General features: G+C 38.8%; 1 protein-coding gene across 9 annotated transcripts in view; it reads right to left on the reverse strand.

Annotated features, from left to right (window-relative positions):
• The window catches only part of ATG13 (autophagy related 13), a 52,687-nt gene that overhangs the window by 17,426 nt on the left and 20,771 nt on the right, over window positions 1–14,490 (reverse strand). For all 9 annotated transcript variants that reach the window (XM_060606525.3, XM_060606529.3, XM_060606527.3 and 6 more), the window contains 5 exons: window positions 8,725–8,806; window positions 7,680–7,760; window positions 7,126–7,245; window positions 4,284–4,330; window positions 2,990–3,130 (listed from right to left, as the gene is read on the reverse strand). In XM_060606525.3, the coding sequence (XP_060462508.1) occupies window positions 2,990–3,130; window positions 4,284–4,330; window positions 7,126–7,245; window positions 7,680–7,760; window positions 8,725–8,793 (458 nt within the window). In that variant the 5' untranslated portion in view covers window positions 8,794–8,806. The remainder of the gene's footprint in view (window positions 1–2,989; window positions 3,131–4,283; window positions 4,331–7,125; window positions 7,246–7,679; window positions 7,761–8,724; window positions 8,807–14,490) is intronic.

Here is a 14,490-nt window from a genome sequence, read left to right on the forward strand (position 1 = left end):
TGCTTGGAATTCTTTCTCTCCCTCTCCCTTAGCCCCTCCCTGCCTGTGTTCTGGCTCTCTCAAAAACAAAACAAAACAAAACAAAACAAACCCTAAAAAAAACCACACACACACACACACACACACACACACACACACACACCAAAAAAACCTCAATACCCATCTGAATATTGGGTACAGTGTTCTAAGTAACCTAATTATCTAACCTTTTTCTTGACTATATATTTTTTAATGTTTATTTATTTGGGGGGGGGGGCAGAGAGGCACCAACTGAGCCACCCAGATGCCCCTATTATTTTTTTCTTTTTATTTTTTTATTACGTTTCTTTATTTTTGAGAGGCAGAGAGAGACAGAGCATGAATAGGAGAGGAGCAGAGAGAGAGAGAGACACAGAATCTGAAGCAGGCTCCAGGCTCTGAGCTGTCAGCCCAGAGCCCGACACAGGGCTCAAACCCACGAACTGTGAGATTGTGACCTGAGCTGAAGTCGGACATTCAACCGACTGAGCCACCCAGGCGCCCCCCCTATTATTTTTTTTAATGTTTATTTATTTTTGAGAGAGAGAGAGCACGCATGTACACACACGTGTGTACACACACACACACATACACACACGCACAGGGAAGAGAGAATCACAAGCAGGTTCCACTCCACACTCAGCACAGCACAGAGCCTGACGTGGGGCAGGGCTCCATCTCACAACCTCAACAAGATCACAACCTGAGCTGATATCCCCAGTCAGATGCTTAACTGACTGAGCCACCCACATGCCCCCTGGCTATATTCTTTATACCATTCAGATGCTGAGTAAAAATTTTTTTCACAGATAGTAGACAATAATTTACTTTAATTCAGTCTTGATGAACAACAAATTCAGAATGAATTCTTATAATGATGTAATTCTAAACTGACATGATCAAATCTGTAGGGCCAGGGAAAAAATGATAATATAGCTTAAAATAAAGAAAAGGCTATTATTCTTTAATGATATAAGACTATACTGTCACCCTGGGTTTTTTAATTCTTTTTATGTTTATTTATTTTTGAGAGAGAGACAGAGCACGAGCAGAGGAGGGGCAGAGAGAGAGGGAGACACAGAATCTGAAGCAACTCCAGGCTCTGAGCTGTCAGCACAGAGCCTGACGCGGAGCTCAAACTCATGGACAGTGAGATCATGACCTGAGCTGAAATTGGACACTTAACTGACTGAGCCACCCAGGTGCCCCTACCCTGTTAAAAACAGTATAAAAAGGGAGAAAAAAATAGACAATTCTACATCTGAGACCACCGATTTCTCTATGGTTTATAGTTATCGGTATCCAAACGCACTCATAAATGATAAACTGTAAGCAATAAATACTGTATTACTGCAGAGACACAGACTAAAGGAAGACTTTAAACACTGGTAATGAAAAGGACTAGGAGTCCTAGTTAACTAAGCTGATAACTAGTAGTGTAGTATGGCTACTTACAAAAGAACCAAAGTGAAGAGGGCTTAGCATAAGAGTTAGAAAGTGATCTGTTATATTTGACTAAAAGTCCAGTAATTTTCAAATGGAATACTCAACCTGAAACTTGGGAAGACTACAGAGAAGACAACAAAAATATTTTAAAGATGTTAAAAATAAACACAAGTATGATTGCTAGATTACTGCTAAGAAAATTACAGAATGACTTGATAACTATTCTCAGGTAGTAAATTGTTTCAACGTAACTAGTTAAGTCTCTAATCCTTAGTCCTTCCATCCTGCTATACTAATTTCTCCTCACAATCAGCTCTATACATATAAGCCAAAGGCTTACAAATGGCTCATTACTAATATGCCAAAAGAGTCTTGGGTGATTTGGGAACTCCTGGCTTTCCATGCTCTGCTCTCACACTTTCCTACTTACCCGTTTTACCACCACTCAGGTCCATCTGACAACCTGAGTACAGCTCAGATCCCATCCCCCACTTCTATGCCTTGCTATCTTTTGCCCTCCTTACCTGGAATGATCATTCTCTCTCAGTTCTACCAGCTGAAATTCTCTCTGCTTCAAGGTCTAGCTTGAATGCCACTTTCTCCAGGAAGCCTGTCTGGTTTCTCCCACCTGGAACAAACTTTCCCTCCTTGTGTTCACCTAGTACTTTTTTCCTGATACTGCTATGTAGTTTTCCAATCCTGCTTTTTATTAAAAAGCTGTTTCCCCATTAGATTAGAAACACCTATAGGGCAGGGTATCTGTATAATTCTTCCTTGGGCCTAGCACAATGCTTGCATTAAAAAGGCACTCAATAGGGGCGCCTGGGTGGCTCGGTCGGTTAAGCGTCCGACTTCGGCTCAGGTCATGATCTCACGGTCCGTGAGTTCGAGCCCCGTGTCGGGCTCTGTGCTAACAGCTCAGAGCCTGGAGCCTGTTTCAGATTCTGTGTCTCCCTCTCTCTCTGCCCCTCCCCTGTTCATGCTCTGTCTCTCTCTGTCTCAAAAATAAAATAAAAACGTTAAAAAAAAAATTTTTTTTAAAGGCACTCAATAAATATGTGTTGAGGTGAACTACCAAGGGAAATACTCTCAGAACTATTGATGAGTTTTTTATATCCACAGACAACTAATTAAAAACAAATTGAAAAAAACCAAATTGAATTGGCAGGCTGTTAGACAAAATTTAATTCCGAAATGTAGAAGGCTGTGGAATCTTCCCAGGATAGCCTGTTTTAAAGTCTTAAGCTACTTTTTCAGCTTTGAGATGTGCATCAGTAGAACCGCAAAATCTACTCCACAGGACTCATGACTGTGCACAGACAAAAGGACCAAGAACCTGGTAGCTTCAGAAAACGGAGCTTCACAAAAGAGGAGGGATAGATAATCATAGTAAAGCTATAGCATCAACTATCCAAGAAACCATCTATTCAAAATTAATCACAGAATACCCATATGCTGGTCAGACAATGTGCAAAGTGACAAAGCTAATGAGTGAATCGAGAAGGTGAGCAGCTACGTTGTTTACCTGTACAATATGACATATTCATGCCCCTGTTTTCTGGAGAGTCTGTAAGCCGGTGTGACCCTAGTTATGGCAAGGAGGGACTTCAGCAGCAGTGACAGTCTGTTGTACACCGTGTAGGAAACTTTAATCTCTTTATCACACCTGAGAAACACACAGACACTATCAGCATTCACCTATTCAACTAACATAAAACCAAGAAATGCACAGACACAGAGGTGTTAGTTATGTTCTATCTAGTGACTGAGATTAACCTGCTAGTATTATTCATAAATTCTGACAGAATATAACCTGCTTTGCAGTCCAAATATACCTTTCACAGAAGATTGCAGTCAACAAAGACAATTGCAAATTAAGCATGGGAACTGTGTAAGATGAAATTTATCATTAAAATATGTTCTGAACTAAAAGTGCAATTAGAGTTCTATCAGTTTATCAACAGATTATTGATGTAAGCAAAAGTTTTTACTTTCTCATACTCTAGAACTAGGCAGATAGACCTCAAAAGGCACCTACTGTATTTCTTTCCTGATTTGAAGCAGTTATCTAAGAAATAAAGCTACAGACTTAAAAAAAGTAATTCAACACTGCAATTATACTATTGAAGGTGCAAACAATTTCAATATGCTATCTTATGAGCTATCTACCTCTATACATCTAATAGGAATCTGGAGAAAGTGTGTTTGGTATTAAAACTTTGGACTATAACCTGTCAACTGCTTTCTATTTAAGAAAGAAAAATAATGCCCACACCCCACATACTTATTAAGATTTTTCTTTTGATGTGTTGCTATTTCCTCAATTTTCCTATATACTGTTCTAGAAAACTAAAGCTTCAGGCAGGAAGCAAGCTAATCTTCCTTGAAAGAAGAAAATGGAAAAGGAAAATAACAGGCATTTCCAATCCATGACCAACACAGGGTGTAAAAAAAGGAGTAGGGAAGGGAAATCTGCCACACAGAAAAAAAGACAAAACAGAGCAGTCATGTTACAAGAGTTCGCAAGGGATTTAATCAGAGAACTAGCTGTACTCTGGGAAAACAACAAATCTTTTTGAGCCTTTGCTCTGCTCCTTTCCCTGTGGTGTCTGAGTCTGGCCGGACTGACCTCCCTCTGAAGGTCATCTCTGTGCCTGGGCTGGAAGCCAAGCATGAGGCAAACTGTAGCAAAGAGCTATTGGCTTTGTTAAGTGGGAAGAACACCCTCCACAACTGATAACAAAGCCCTGCTTTTCACATGATGTCATCTGTTTTATTCTCAGCTACCGCAACCACGGACCCTAAAACAGAGTACTTACTTTTCATTCATTTCAAGACACCAAATTTCTAGCTCCATGGAATCGCCCTGTGGATGGGACATTGAAAGATATTTCAGTTTTATTTGGTTTTTTAAAATTATTTACTCTTATTACAAAGCACTATACAGTCACTATAAAAATGTGGAAAATATAAATAAAGCAAAAAAAAAAATCAATTTATAATCTAATCAGCTACTTTAATAAATGATGTGAGGGGCTCCTGGCTGGCTCAGTTGGAAGAGCATGTAGCTCTTGATCTTGGGTGTAGAAATTACTTAAACAAATAAACTTAAAAAATAACGTGAGATTATACTATATATGCTATTTTTATCATTTTTATTAATAAATGTAACATGAAATTTCCCTATAATTAAAAATTCCATACCATTTTTAATGGCTGCATAGTATTCCACCATATGAGCATCATTTCATCAAATCAGTCCCCCTGTACGTGGACATATAAGTTATTTCTAATCTTTCGCTATTACAGACAAAACTGTGATAAATATCCTTGAGACTAAAGCTTTGTCCTCACCCTGAATTAGTTTCTTAAGGCAAATTTTCAGAATTAGCGCTGTTAAAGAGCATTCTTTTTTTTTTTTTTAATGTTTATTTATTTTGAGAGAGGGAGGGTGAGCAGGGGAGGAGCAGAGAGAAAGAGAGAATCCCAAGTAGGCTTCTTGTTACCAGTGTACAGCCTGATGCAGGGTTTGATCCCTGAACTGTGAGATCATGATACGAGCCAAAATCAAGAGTTGGACACTCAACCAACTAACCCACCCAGGTGCCCCAAGAGTATTTATGCTTCTAAGACTTTTGTTATGTATATCCAAATTGCTCTTCAGAAAGGCCAATACTTCAAATGATGGAGACAGCCTTTCCCTCCAATTCTACAGGGGATATTTTTAGGTGACGCCCACAGTTAAGGAATACCTTAACAAGCTGCTTGCTTAAAAATCTTTTTAGCTGTGTAATGTCTTCAGCCAAACTGTTCAGTCTTTCTCTGGTACTCTGAACAGACTTAGCCTAGTGGGTGGGAAAGAAAAACAGACTAAAGCCAGAATCCCTCAACCCTGTAACACTCTTGTGTGCCACTCAGTGAGAAGAATAGTCACACACTTTTGAAGACAAGTAACCTTATTACCAATCAACTGGAAGAGAGCTGTTCTTTTAGGTTTGGGAGTAAGCTTAGGTTAGTTTGTGGAATAGCGAACTTGTTCTAGATCAAACTGAAATATGTACCCTTAATATATCCTTTTCATCATACTGTCATTTTTAAATGGCATGATAAATTTTGAATTCCCCTGCTCCCCAAAATCAAGGGATGGCTAACTAGTCGGAAGTATCCAAAACAAGTTGATGCAGTTTGTCTAGGATGATCAGAACATTTTATACTCAGATTGTACCTGGAAAAGGAAAATAATTCTTCTAGAGATTCCTTTAGGACTCGCTATGGATCACTAAGGAAAATAATTCATAGTACAAACTGGCAATTCAACGAAGAATAGGAAGTTTTGTTTTTGTGGGGTGCTAAAGTTTCCATGGAATAAGTACTAACATCATTCATTCAACAAAATTCATGGAGAGGCTACTATGGGCCATCCCAGGCACTGTGCTAGGCATACATAAGAGATGATTTAGTTACATCCTGCTTCATTTCAAAAAGAATTTAAGGGGTACCTGGGTGGCTCAGTCAGTTAAGTGTCCGACTTCAGCTCAGATCATGATCTCATGGTTCATGGGTTCAGGCCCCACATCAGGCTCTGTGCTGACAGCTTGGAGCCTAGAGCCTGCTTCAGGTTCTGTGTCTCCCTCGCTCTCTGCCCCTCCCCCACTCACATTCTGTCTGTCTCTCTTAAAAATAAATAAACATTAAAAAAAAAAAGAATTTGAAGAACTACAAAGATAAATAAGATGTGGTATAACCACTGACCTCAAGAATAAAAGTGTTTGTAAAGTATGAACAGGAACATGTAATGATCACCTACTTTATGTTAGTTAGGCACTTTATAAATAAGTATTAAGTGAGAAAATAGGGGCACCTGGGTAGCTCAGTCGGTTACGCATCTGCTCTTGATTTCGCCTCAAGTCATGATCTAACAGTTAGTGGGGTCGAGCCCTCATTGGACTCTGCACTGATAGCATGGAGCCTGCTTGGGATCCTCTCTCTCCCTACCTCATGCACATGCACATATGCTCTCTCTCTCAAAATATAAATCAATCAATCAATCAATCAATCAATCAAATAACATAGCCTTGTAAGACTATGAAGTGTCATGTTAGTTTGGTGGTGTTGGTGGGGATGGAGTTAAGTAATTTGGCCAAAGTCACTCAGCTAGGATCTGAACTTGTGTCTGTGTAGCTCTAAACTCCAATTGCCTTTTATTATACCATGCAGCTTCACAATCTTATAGTGGAAATAGATGAATAAACATACTAGTAACAATATCTGCCTCGATCCTGGTGTGAAATAAGGTAAAATCACAACACACCAGGAAAAAAAAACCTAGAAAAATCACAATACATCAAGTTATACTTTAGGATCAATGTAAATAAAACACATAGGAAGTCTAAAAAAAGTAGTTACCTCTCCCCCAAGAATCGGGGGGATTTTCAAGAGCATGTGAGTCTTAAAAGATAAGTAAAAACATTCATCTATAGAGGATATATATGAAGGACAAAGAGCCTACTCCAAGTGTTTGGGAGAATAAGTAAAAAAAGCATGACCTCCTCAGAGAATGCTAAGTTCAGAGAGAGAAGGGGCAGGAATGAGGCTGAGTTGAAACTGGAATGTGAAGACCTCTGGTGCCAAGTGAAAACACCACCCTGGTCATAACCTTACCTCAGAAGTCTTGAGTGAGATCTCCACACACATCGATCTCCCAACGGCAGGCAGCTGTCCTGCCAGGGCCTTTTTTGCTTCATGTGTAACCTCTGGGATATCTTTGATTGCTAAATTGAACTAGAAAACAAAAGAGACTGTGTGAAACACTCACAAAAAACATTATGGAACCATAAAGCAGTAAGATGGTTATGTTGGGTAATGCATGCATTGCTTTGAGTGATTGAAGCCATTCATTCATTTCTCTCTTGCCCAGAAGAGACATCCTACATCAAAGCCCTAAAACTCAGGTTGAGAGGGCTAATGACTTATTACAAAGATTAGTTAACAAGATATTTTTGTTCTCTAAAGTCTAAGCTTTTCACCTACTGCAGCAGAAAGCCGAGAACCAAACAAACCTAGGACTAACATTTGACCTAGTGAATGGATCAAATGGAATTACTGTTTTAATGTTATGATTTAGTAATACTATAGATAGTATTCATTCCTACTGCATTAGGATTCCTTGTAACAGACACCATAGTATATCCCTTAACAAAAAACGGGAATTTTACCCAGTCTGAACCCGTCGGGGATGAAGATGAACGAGTACAAATCTTCTCACCAAGTCGAGCCTGGACAATCACTTGGACAGTCTGAAAAAAAGCAAACAAACAACCAAATCAAAGATGAAGAGTCTTAAATTGATTTGGTTCACAATCAGGGTTCACATCCTCTGAATGCAGGGTTAAAAAGATGCCAATGAGCATAACTATACTGTAGGAAAGGGTAGGATTTTAAAATTGAAGGACAGATAGAAAAAACACTATACAAAACTAATACTGCAAATATTCTTGAGGGCATAATGTCACCAACTAGAGGAATTTTAGTTCAAGGCTTGGGATCTATAATATTCTCACATGGCAGAAGGAAATTTGCACATGGTGTCTCTGACTTTCATAAAGAAACAAGTCCAACCATAGGTTTAAATATTCACTGCCGTACACTTATGTAATCATAGTAGATTTAAACCAAGGATTCCACAATTATTCATATCATTTGGCCCATATGGCAAAAGTCTCCCAACTAATTTTACAACCAGAATCTACAGCATGGATTGTTTTTTTACATGGTAATCGTGAGAAAAAGCGATAAAGGTGGAAATGATTTTTAGATTTAGGAAAATATAACTTCTAAAGCATTCAAAATTCAGTTTTAATTCCTCATTTATCCAGAAGGAAATAATAAATGGAAGTTGGACATTTCAGAGTTAGTTGACGGTTTGGGAAAGATGCCCAAAATGATGTCCATTCCAGTCCACAGTCTTTGTTCCCAACCCAAGGGAACATACTGTGCCAATAACCTGGCATAATAGTTTGACATTTCTGCAAACAGCCTTACAAAAAAAAATTTTTTTTTGAACAAGTAGCTGTGGAAAATTGGAAGTTACTTTTTAGTTACACCCCCAGTACCACCCCCAAACTTCACAGTTTGGTTTACAACAGACAGAAGTATCCCTTAAAATGGGCAAGCTGCAAGCTGTTATTCTATATTTCCAAAAAGGGAGAAGCACGGAAGTTATTTCTAACAGTTCTGAGTTCAAGAGAATAGACATATTACCTTGAGGGCAAAAAATTTAATAAACTTGTCCAGGTCCTTTCTGTCCTGGGAATTGAGATCAGTTTCCATTGCCTATAGGAATCTAAAACAGAAAAAAAAAGTGTTGAAAAATGTGACTAATATCTTTTAAATTCAAAGCATACAGAGATGGTATTGTCTAGCTGTGCAAACAATCATGTGGGAGGGGAAAAAAAAATCTCCCCCTAAGATACCAAAGTAAAAAGTATTAAGATACTATCTTGTGAGGAAAATAAATTCCACACAAAGAAATAAATCTAGAGACCTAAACGATGAACAAGACAAGCCATTTTACCTGCATCTGAAACTTTAAGCTTGAAATATAACTTATTGATTAAAAAAAGTTCTACTACCTAGCATACTGAAGATGTTTATTTAATTTATTAAATATATTTTTAATTTTAGAGAGAGAGAGGAGGGGAGAGGGGTGGGGAGAGGAAGAGAGAAAAAGAGAGAGAAGGAGGGAGGGAAAAAGGAAGGGAGAGAGAGAATTTTAAGCAGGTTCCATGCTCAGTGTGGAATCCAACACGGAGCTCAATCCCATGATCCTGGGATCATGAGCTGGGCTGAAATCAAGAGTCAGATGTTCAACTGACTGAGCCACCCAGATGCCCCATGAAGACTGTTTTTTTGCATTTTTTTTTTTAATATTAAAAAATGTTTGGGGCTCCTGGGTGGCTCAGTCAGTTGGCGTCTGACTTCAGCTCAGGTCATGCGCTGTGGCTTGTCAGTTCGAGCCCCACGTCAGGCTCTGTGCTGACAGCTCAGAGCCTGGAGCTGCTTCAGATTCTATGTCTCCTCATCCCTCTGCCCCTCCCATGCGTGTGCTCTGTCTCTCTTGGTCTCTCAATAATAAATAAACATTAAAAAAAAATTTTTTTTTTAATGTTTATTTTTGGGGGGGTGCTGAGAGAGAGAGAGAGAGAGGGATAGGGAGAGAGAGAACTCCAAGCAGGCTCCATACTGTCAGCACAGAGCCTGACGAGGGGCTTGATCTTATGAACTGAGAGATCATGACCTGAGCTGAAATCAAGAGTTGTACACTTAACCCACTGAGTCACCCAGACGCCCAGAGGACTAAATTTTAACAAGATAAAAACTTTGTTAAAACAAAATGAGATCATTTATATTCCTTCAAAGGGCCACTAAATCAGTTGAACTTTTGGGGGTTTATGGACCCCTTTTGATAATCTGAAAACAAGCCTTTCTCCATAAAAATGCACATATATAGAAATGTTTGGATATAATTTCATGGGGTTCTTGGATTTCATGGGGCACACCATAGCCCCCTCAGGCTGAAATTGTTTGATATGGGGCTGGCATGAGGAAAAAAGCATTTAGGGAGAGAAGAACTTGAACGAAGAATATCAGCGACAGAGAACAAAATGGATTTGGGACGATTAAGTATTCCAGTTTTCCAAAGAATTGTGTATGGATAGGGAAGCAGTGTGGCTGGCTGGGGCCAGATCATGAGAATCCTGAATGCAATGCTAGAGCCTGATGTGCACCTAGTACACCAGAAACGGTAGCCTCCTCAAGACTTAGGAGGGAAGGAATTAACATAGTGAGGGTGCTAGCATCCTCTGAATGGTGCTTTAGAAAGATAGCTTTGCTGCCATGTTGCAGAAAAGGTTTGAGTATGAAAAGCAGAGAAACCGTTAATTCCCTGGTAATAATGAAGGCTTGTGGTCATGGCTAAAACTCTACTACAGACATGGTTTCAAATAGTATGGATGGAGATACTTTAAAGGAAGAGCCGGCAGGATTTAAGGACTGACTACAAAAAATTTAACTGGTTTCAGTTAACAATAAGCAAGGAAGCCAGAAGGAGAGCTAGTTTCAAGGAAAAATATAAACAAAAGAAGAGAGGTGAAACAGGAAAAATTTTAAATTGAGGTATAATACCGTACACAAAATTAAATTCAAAATGGATGAAAGACCTACATGTGAGACAGGAAACTATCAAAATCCTAGAAGAGAATACAGGAAGTAACCTCTTGGACTCTGGCCAGAGCAATTTCTCACTAGACACATCAGTAAAGGCAAGGGAAACAAAAGCAAACATGAACTACTGGGACTTCATCAAGATAAAAAGCTTCTACACAGCAAAGGAAACACTCAACAAAACTAAAAGGGAACCTTCGGAATGGGAGAAGATATTTGCAAATGATATTATCTGACAAAGGGTTAGTATTCAAAATCTATAAACAACTTATCAAATTCAACACCCCAAAAACAAATAATCCAGTGAAGAAATGGGCAGAAGACATGAATAGACATTTTTCCAAAGAAGACATGCAGATGGTTAACAGACACATGAGAAAATGCCCAACCTTGGGGCGCCTGGGTAGCTCAGTCGGTTAAGTGGCCGACTTTGGCTCAGGTCATGATCTCTCGGTCCGTGAGTTCAAGCCCCGCGTCGGGCTCTGTGCTGACCCTCAGAGCCTGGAGCCTGTTTCGGATTCTGTGTCTCCCTCTCTCTGACCCTCCCCCATTCATTCTCTGTCTCTCCCTGTCTCAAAGATAAATAAACGTTAAAAAAAAAATTAAAAAAAAAAAAAAAAAAAAAAAGAAAATGCCCAACCTCACTTATCAGGGAAATACAAATCAAAACAATGACAAGATACCACCTCACACCTGTCAGACTGACTAAAATTAACAACAGGAAATAAGAGATGTTGGTGAGAATGCAGAGAAGGGGAAAACCTCTTGCGCTGTTGGTGGGAATGCAAACTGGTGTAGACACTCTGGAAAACAGTATGGAGGTTCCTCAAAAGTTAAAAATAGAACTACCCTATGATCCAGCAATTGCACTACTGGGTATTTACCCAAAGGACACAAAAATACTGATTCAAAGGGATACATGAATCCCCATATTTATAGTTGTATTATCAACAATAGCCAAACTATGGATGTCCATCGACTGATGAATGGATAAAGAAGATGTGGTATATACATGCAGTGGAATATTACTCAGACATAAAAAAGGCTGAATCTTGACATTTGCAACGACATGGATGGAGCTACAGTGTTTTATGTTAAGTGAAATAAATCAGAGAAAGACAAACATCATATGATTTCACTAATATGTGGAATTTAAGAAATGAAACAGATGAACATAGGGGCGAAAAAAGAAAGAGTCAAGCCATAAAACAGACTCTTAACTATGGAGAACAAACTTAGGGTTGATGGTGGGAGCTGGGTGGGGAGATGGGTTAAATGGGTGACGGGGATTAAGGAGGGCGTTTGTAGTGATGAGCACTGGAAGTTACTCCTGAAGCTATATTACATTCTATGTTAACTAACTGGAATTTAAATAAAAACTTGAAATTACAAAAAAATATAAAAATAAAGATGAGGTATAACTTACATGTAGTGAAATGTGCAAATCTTGGGTATACAGCTCAAAAAATATTTTGTTTTCATTTCTATTTCAACACATAATACATAATTTTGTATATATACATGCATATAACCACAAGTCAGATCAAGTTATAGAACATTTCCAATACTCCAGAGGGCTCCTTTGTGTCCTCTCAGTCAATAAACTCACCAAAAAGGAACCATTATGCTTACCTCTATCATCATAGATTAGTCTTATCTATTTTGACAAATTGTTCCATTTATATAAATGGAATCAAACAATATTAACTCTTTTGTGGGTAGCTTCCTTTATTCAAATCATGCCTGTGAGATTCTTTTATAATGTTGTATGTAGCACTTTATTCTTTTTTCACTGCTATGTTGCACTCCGCTTCATGAATATACCATAAACTATAAATTCCAGGCTGATAAACATTTGGGTTGTTTCCTGTTTTTAGCAAGATTTTTACACAAGTCTTTTGGTGGATGTAAACACTCACTGCCATCAGATAGAAACCCAGGAGTGTTAATGTTGGGTCACAGAGTATACATATTTAGTGTTTTTTTAAATGTTTACCTTTGAGAGAGAGAGAGAGAGAGAGAGAGAGAGAGAGAGAGAAAGAGAACGCAAGCGGGGAGGGGCAGAGAGAGTGGGGGACAGAGGCCTACATAAAGCAGGCCCTGCATCCAACAGGCCTGAGGCGGGGCTCAAACCCATGAACTGGAGATGATTACCTGAGTTGAAGTCATTCAACCGACTGAGCCATCCAGGCACCCCCATAAACTTAAACAGACACCGACAGTTTTCTAGAATCTGTACCAAGGTACACTCTCACCAGCAGTGTATGAGAGTTCCAGCTGCTCCACATCTATACTACGCTAATACTTGGTACTACTAATTCTTTAATTTTAGCCATCCTGGTAAGGGTGTGGTAGTATCTCATTTAATCTGTATTAAATGATTAGTGATTAAATGACCACTGAATTTTCCCTACTAGCACCTTTTCATGTTTACTAGCCATTTGGAAATCCTCTTTAATGAAGTACTAGTTCAAGCCTTTTGCCTATTTAAAAAATTAGGTTATCTTTTTCTTACTGAATTGTAGAAGTTTCTAAAATATATATAGTAGATATAAATACTTTGTTGAATATATACTGTAAATATCTTCTCCCAGTTTGTGGTTTGCCTTTCTTACATCTTTTTCATGAGAATCTGAATATACTAACAAAGGCCAGACTACATATATAAAAATAGAGCTCTGACTGACAACCTGCAGAAACCAGCCCAGGAAGGAAGCCAAACTAATATCTCCACCACCTAGTGCAAGAAGCCAACCTACTACCTACAGTAACCAGTCAAGGAAGGCAGACTATCTCTAGCAAGTAGTCCAGGAAGCCGAACAATAACCCTGTAAAGAGCCCAGTCAATACCTGGTTAATAACTGACAGCTTCCCCAATTTCTGTCCCTGCTTCCAACTTAGGAAAGCCAAGTATGCATCCCTAACCAACCACATCCCTAACCAAGCCCCAACTTGTGGTTAGGCTGCCTACAGTGTTCCTATGCCAATAACCCCAAATCAGGACATACCTGAAGCTTTGTCTTTTTTCCACTTTTTTCCACTGGTCTACCTGCCTGTGAGTCTCTGCCAGTGCAAGTGATGGTGGCTAACTCCCCTGCCATGACAAGCTCTGATTAAATGGCCTTCACCTGTTCTTAATCTGTGGCGTTTCTTTATTTCTACATTAAAAGCAGCCTTACTGAGGTATAACTGGCAATAAACAATATCTGGAAGTGTAAGACATGGTAGGTTTTGACATATATTTGTAACTGTAAAACCACTACCACAAAATAGTGAACATCTCTATCCCTAAGTTTCCTCATATTCCTTTGTAATGACTCCTTCCGGCCCCTCCTCAATGCCCCATCCCTAGGCAATCGCTGCCACGCTTTCTATCACTATAGATCCCTATCTGTATTTTCTAGAGTTTTATACAAATTAGACCATACAGTATGTACTCTTTGGCTTCTTTCACTTAGCATAATTATTTGGAGGTTTACCCATGCTGTGTTCCACGTTCATAGCTTATCCCTTTTTATTGCTGAGTGGTATCCTCTTATGGAGTCTTTGAAAGTGATTAAAAGAGGTTCTTAAACTTTTTAAGTCCAATTTCTCAACTCTTTTCAGCACTCCTTTGTGCTCTGTTGAAAAATTTTGCTGATCTCAAACTCATGAAAATCTTCTACATTTTCTTCTAAAAATGTTATTGTTTACATTTCATGTTTCGATTCATGATCCATCATAAATTAATTTTTCTTGTAGTATAAGTTTGGGGTTGAGGATCATTATTTTTAGTCTTAGCCAGTCAGCTCAGACTATATAATA

Source organism: Panthera onca, chromosome D1 (genome assembly GCF_046562875.1).
Source record: "Panthera onca isolate mPanOnc1 chromosome D1, mPanOnc1 haplotype 2, whole genome shotgun sequence".
Lineage (NCBI taxonomy): Eukaryota > Metazoa > Chordata > Mammalia > Carnivora > Felidae > Panthera > Panthera onca.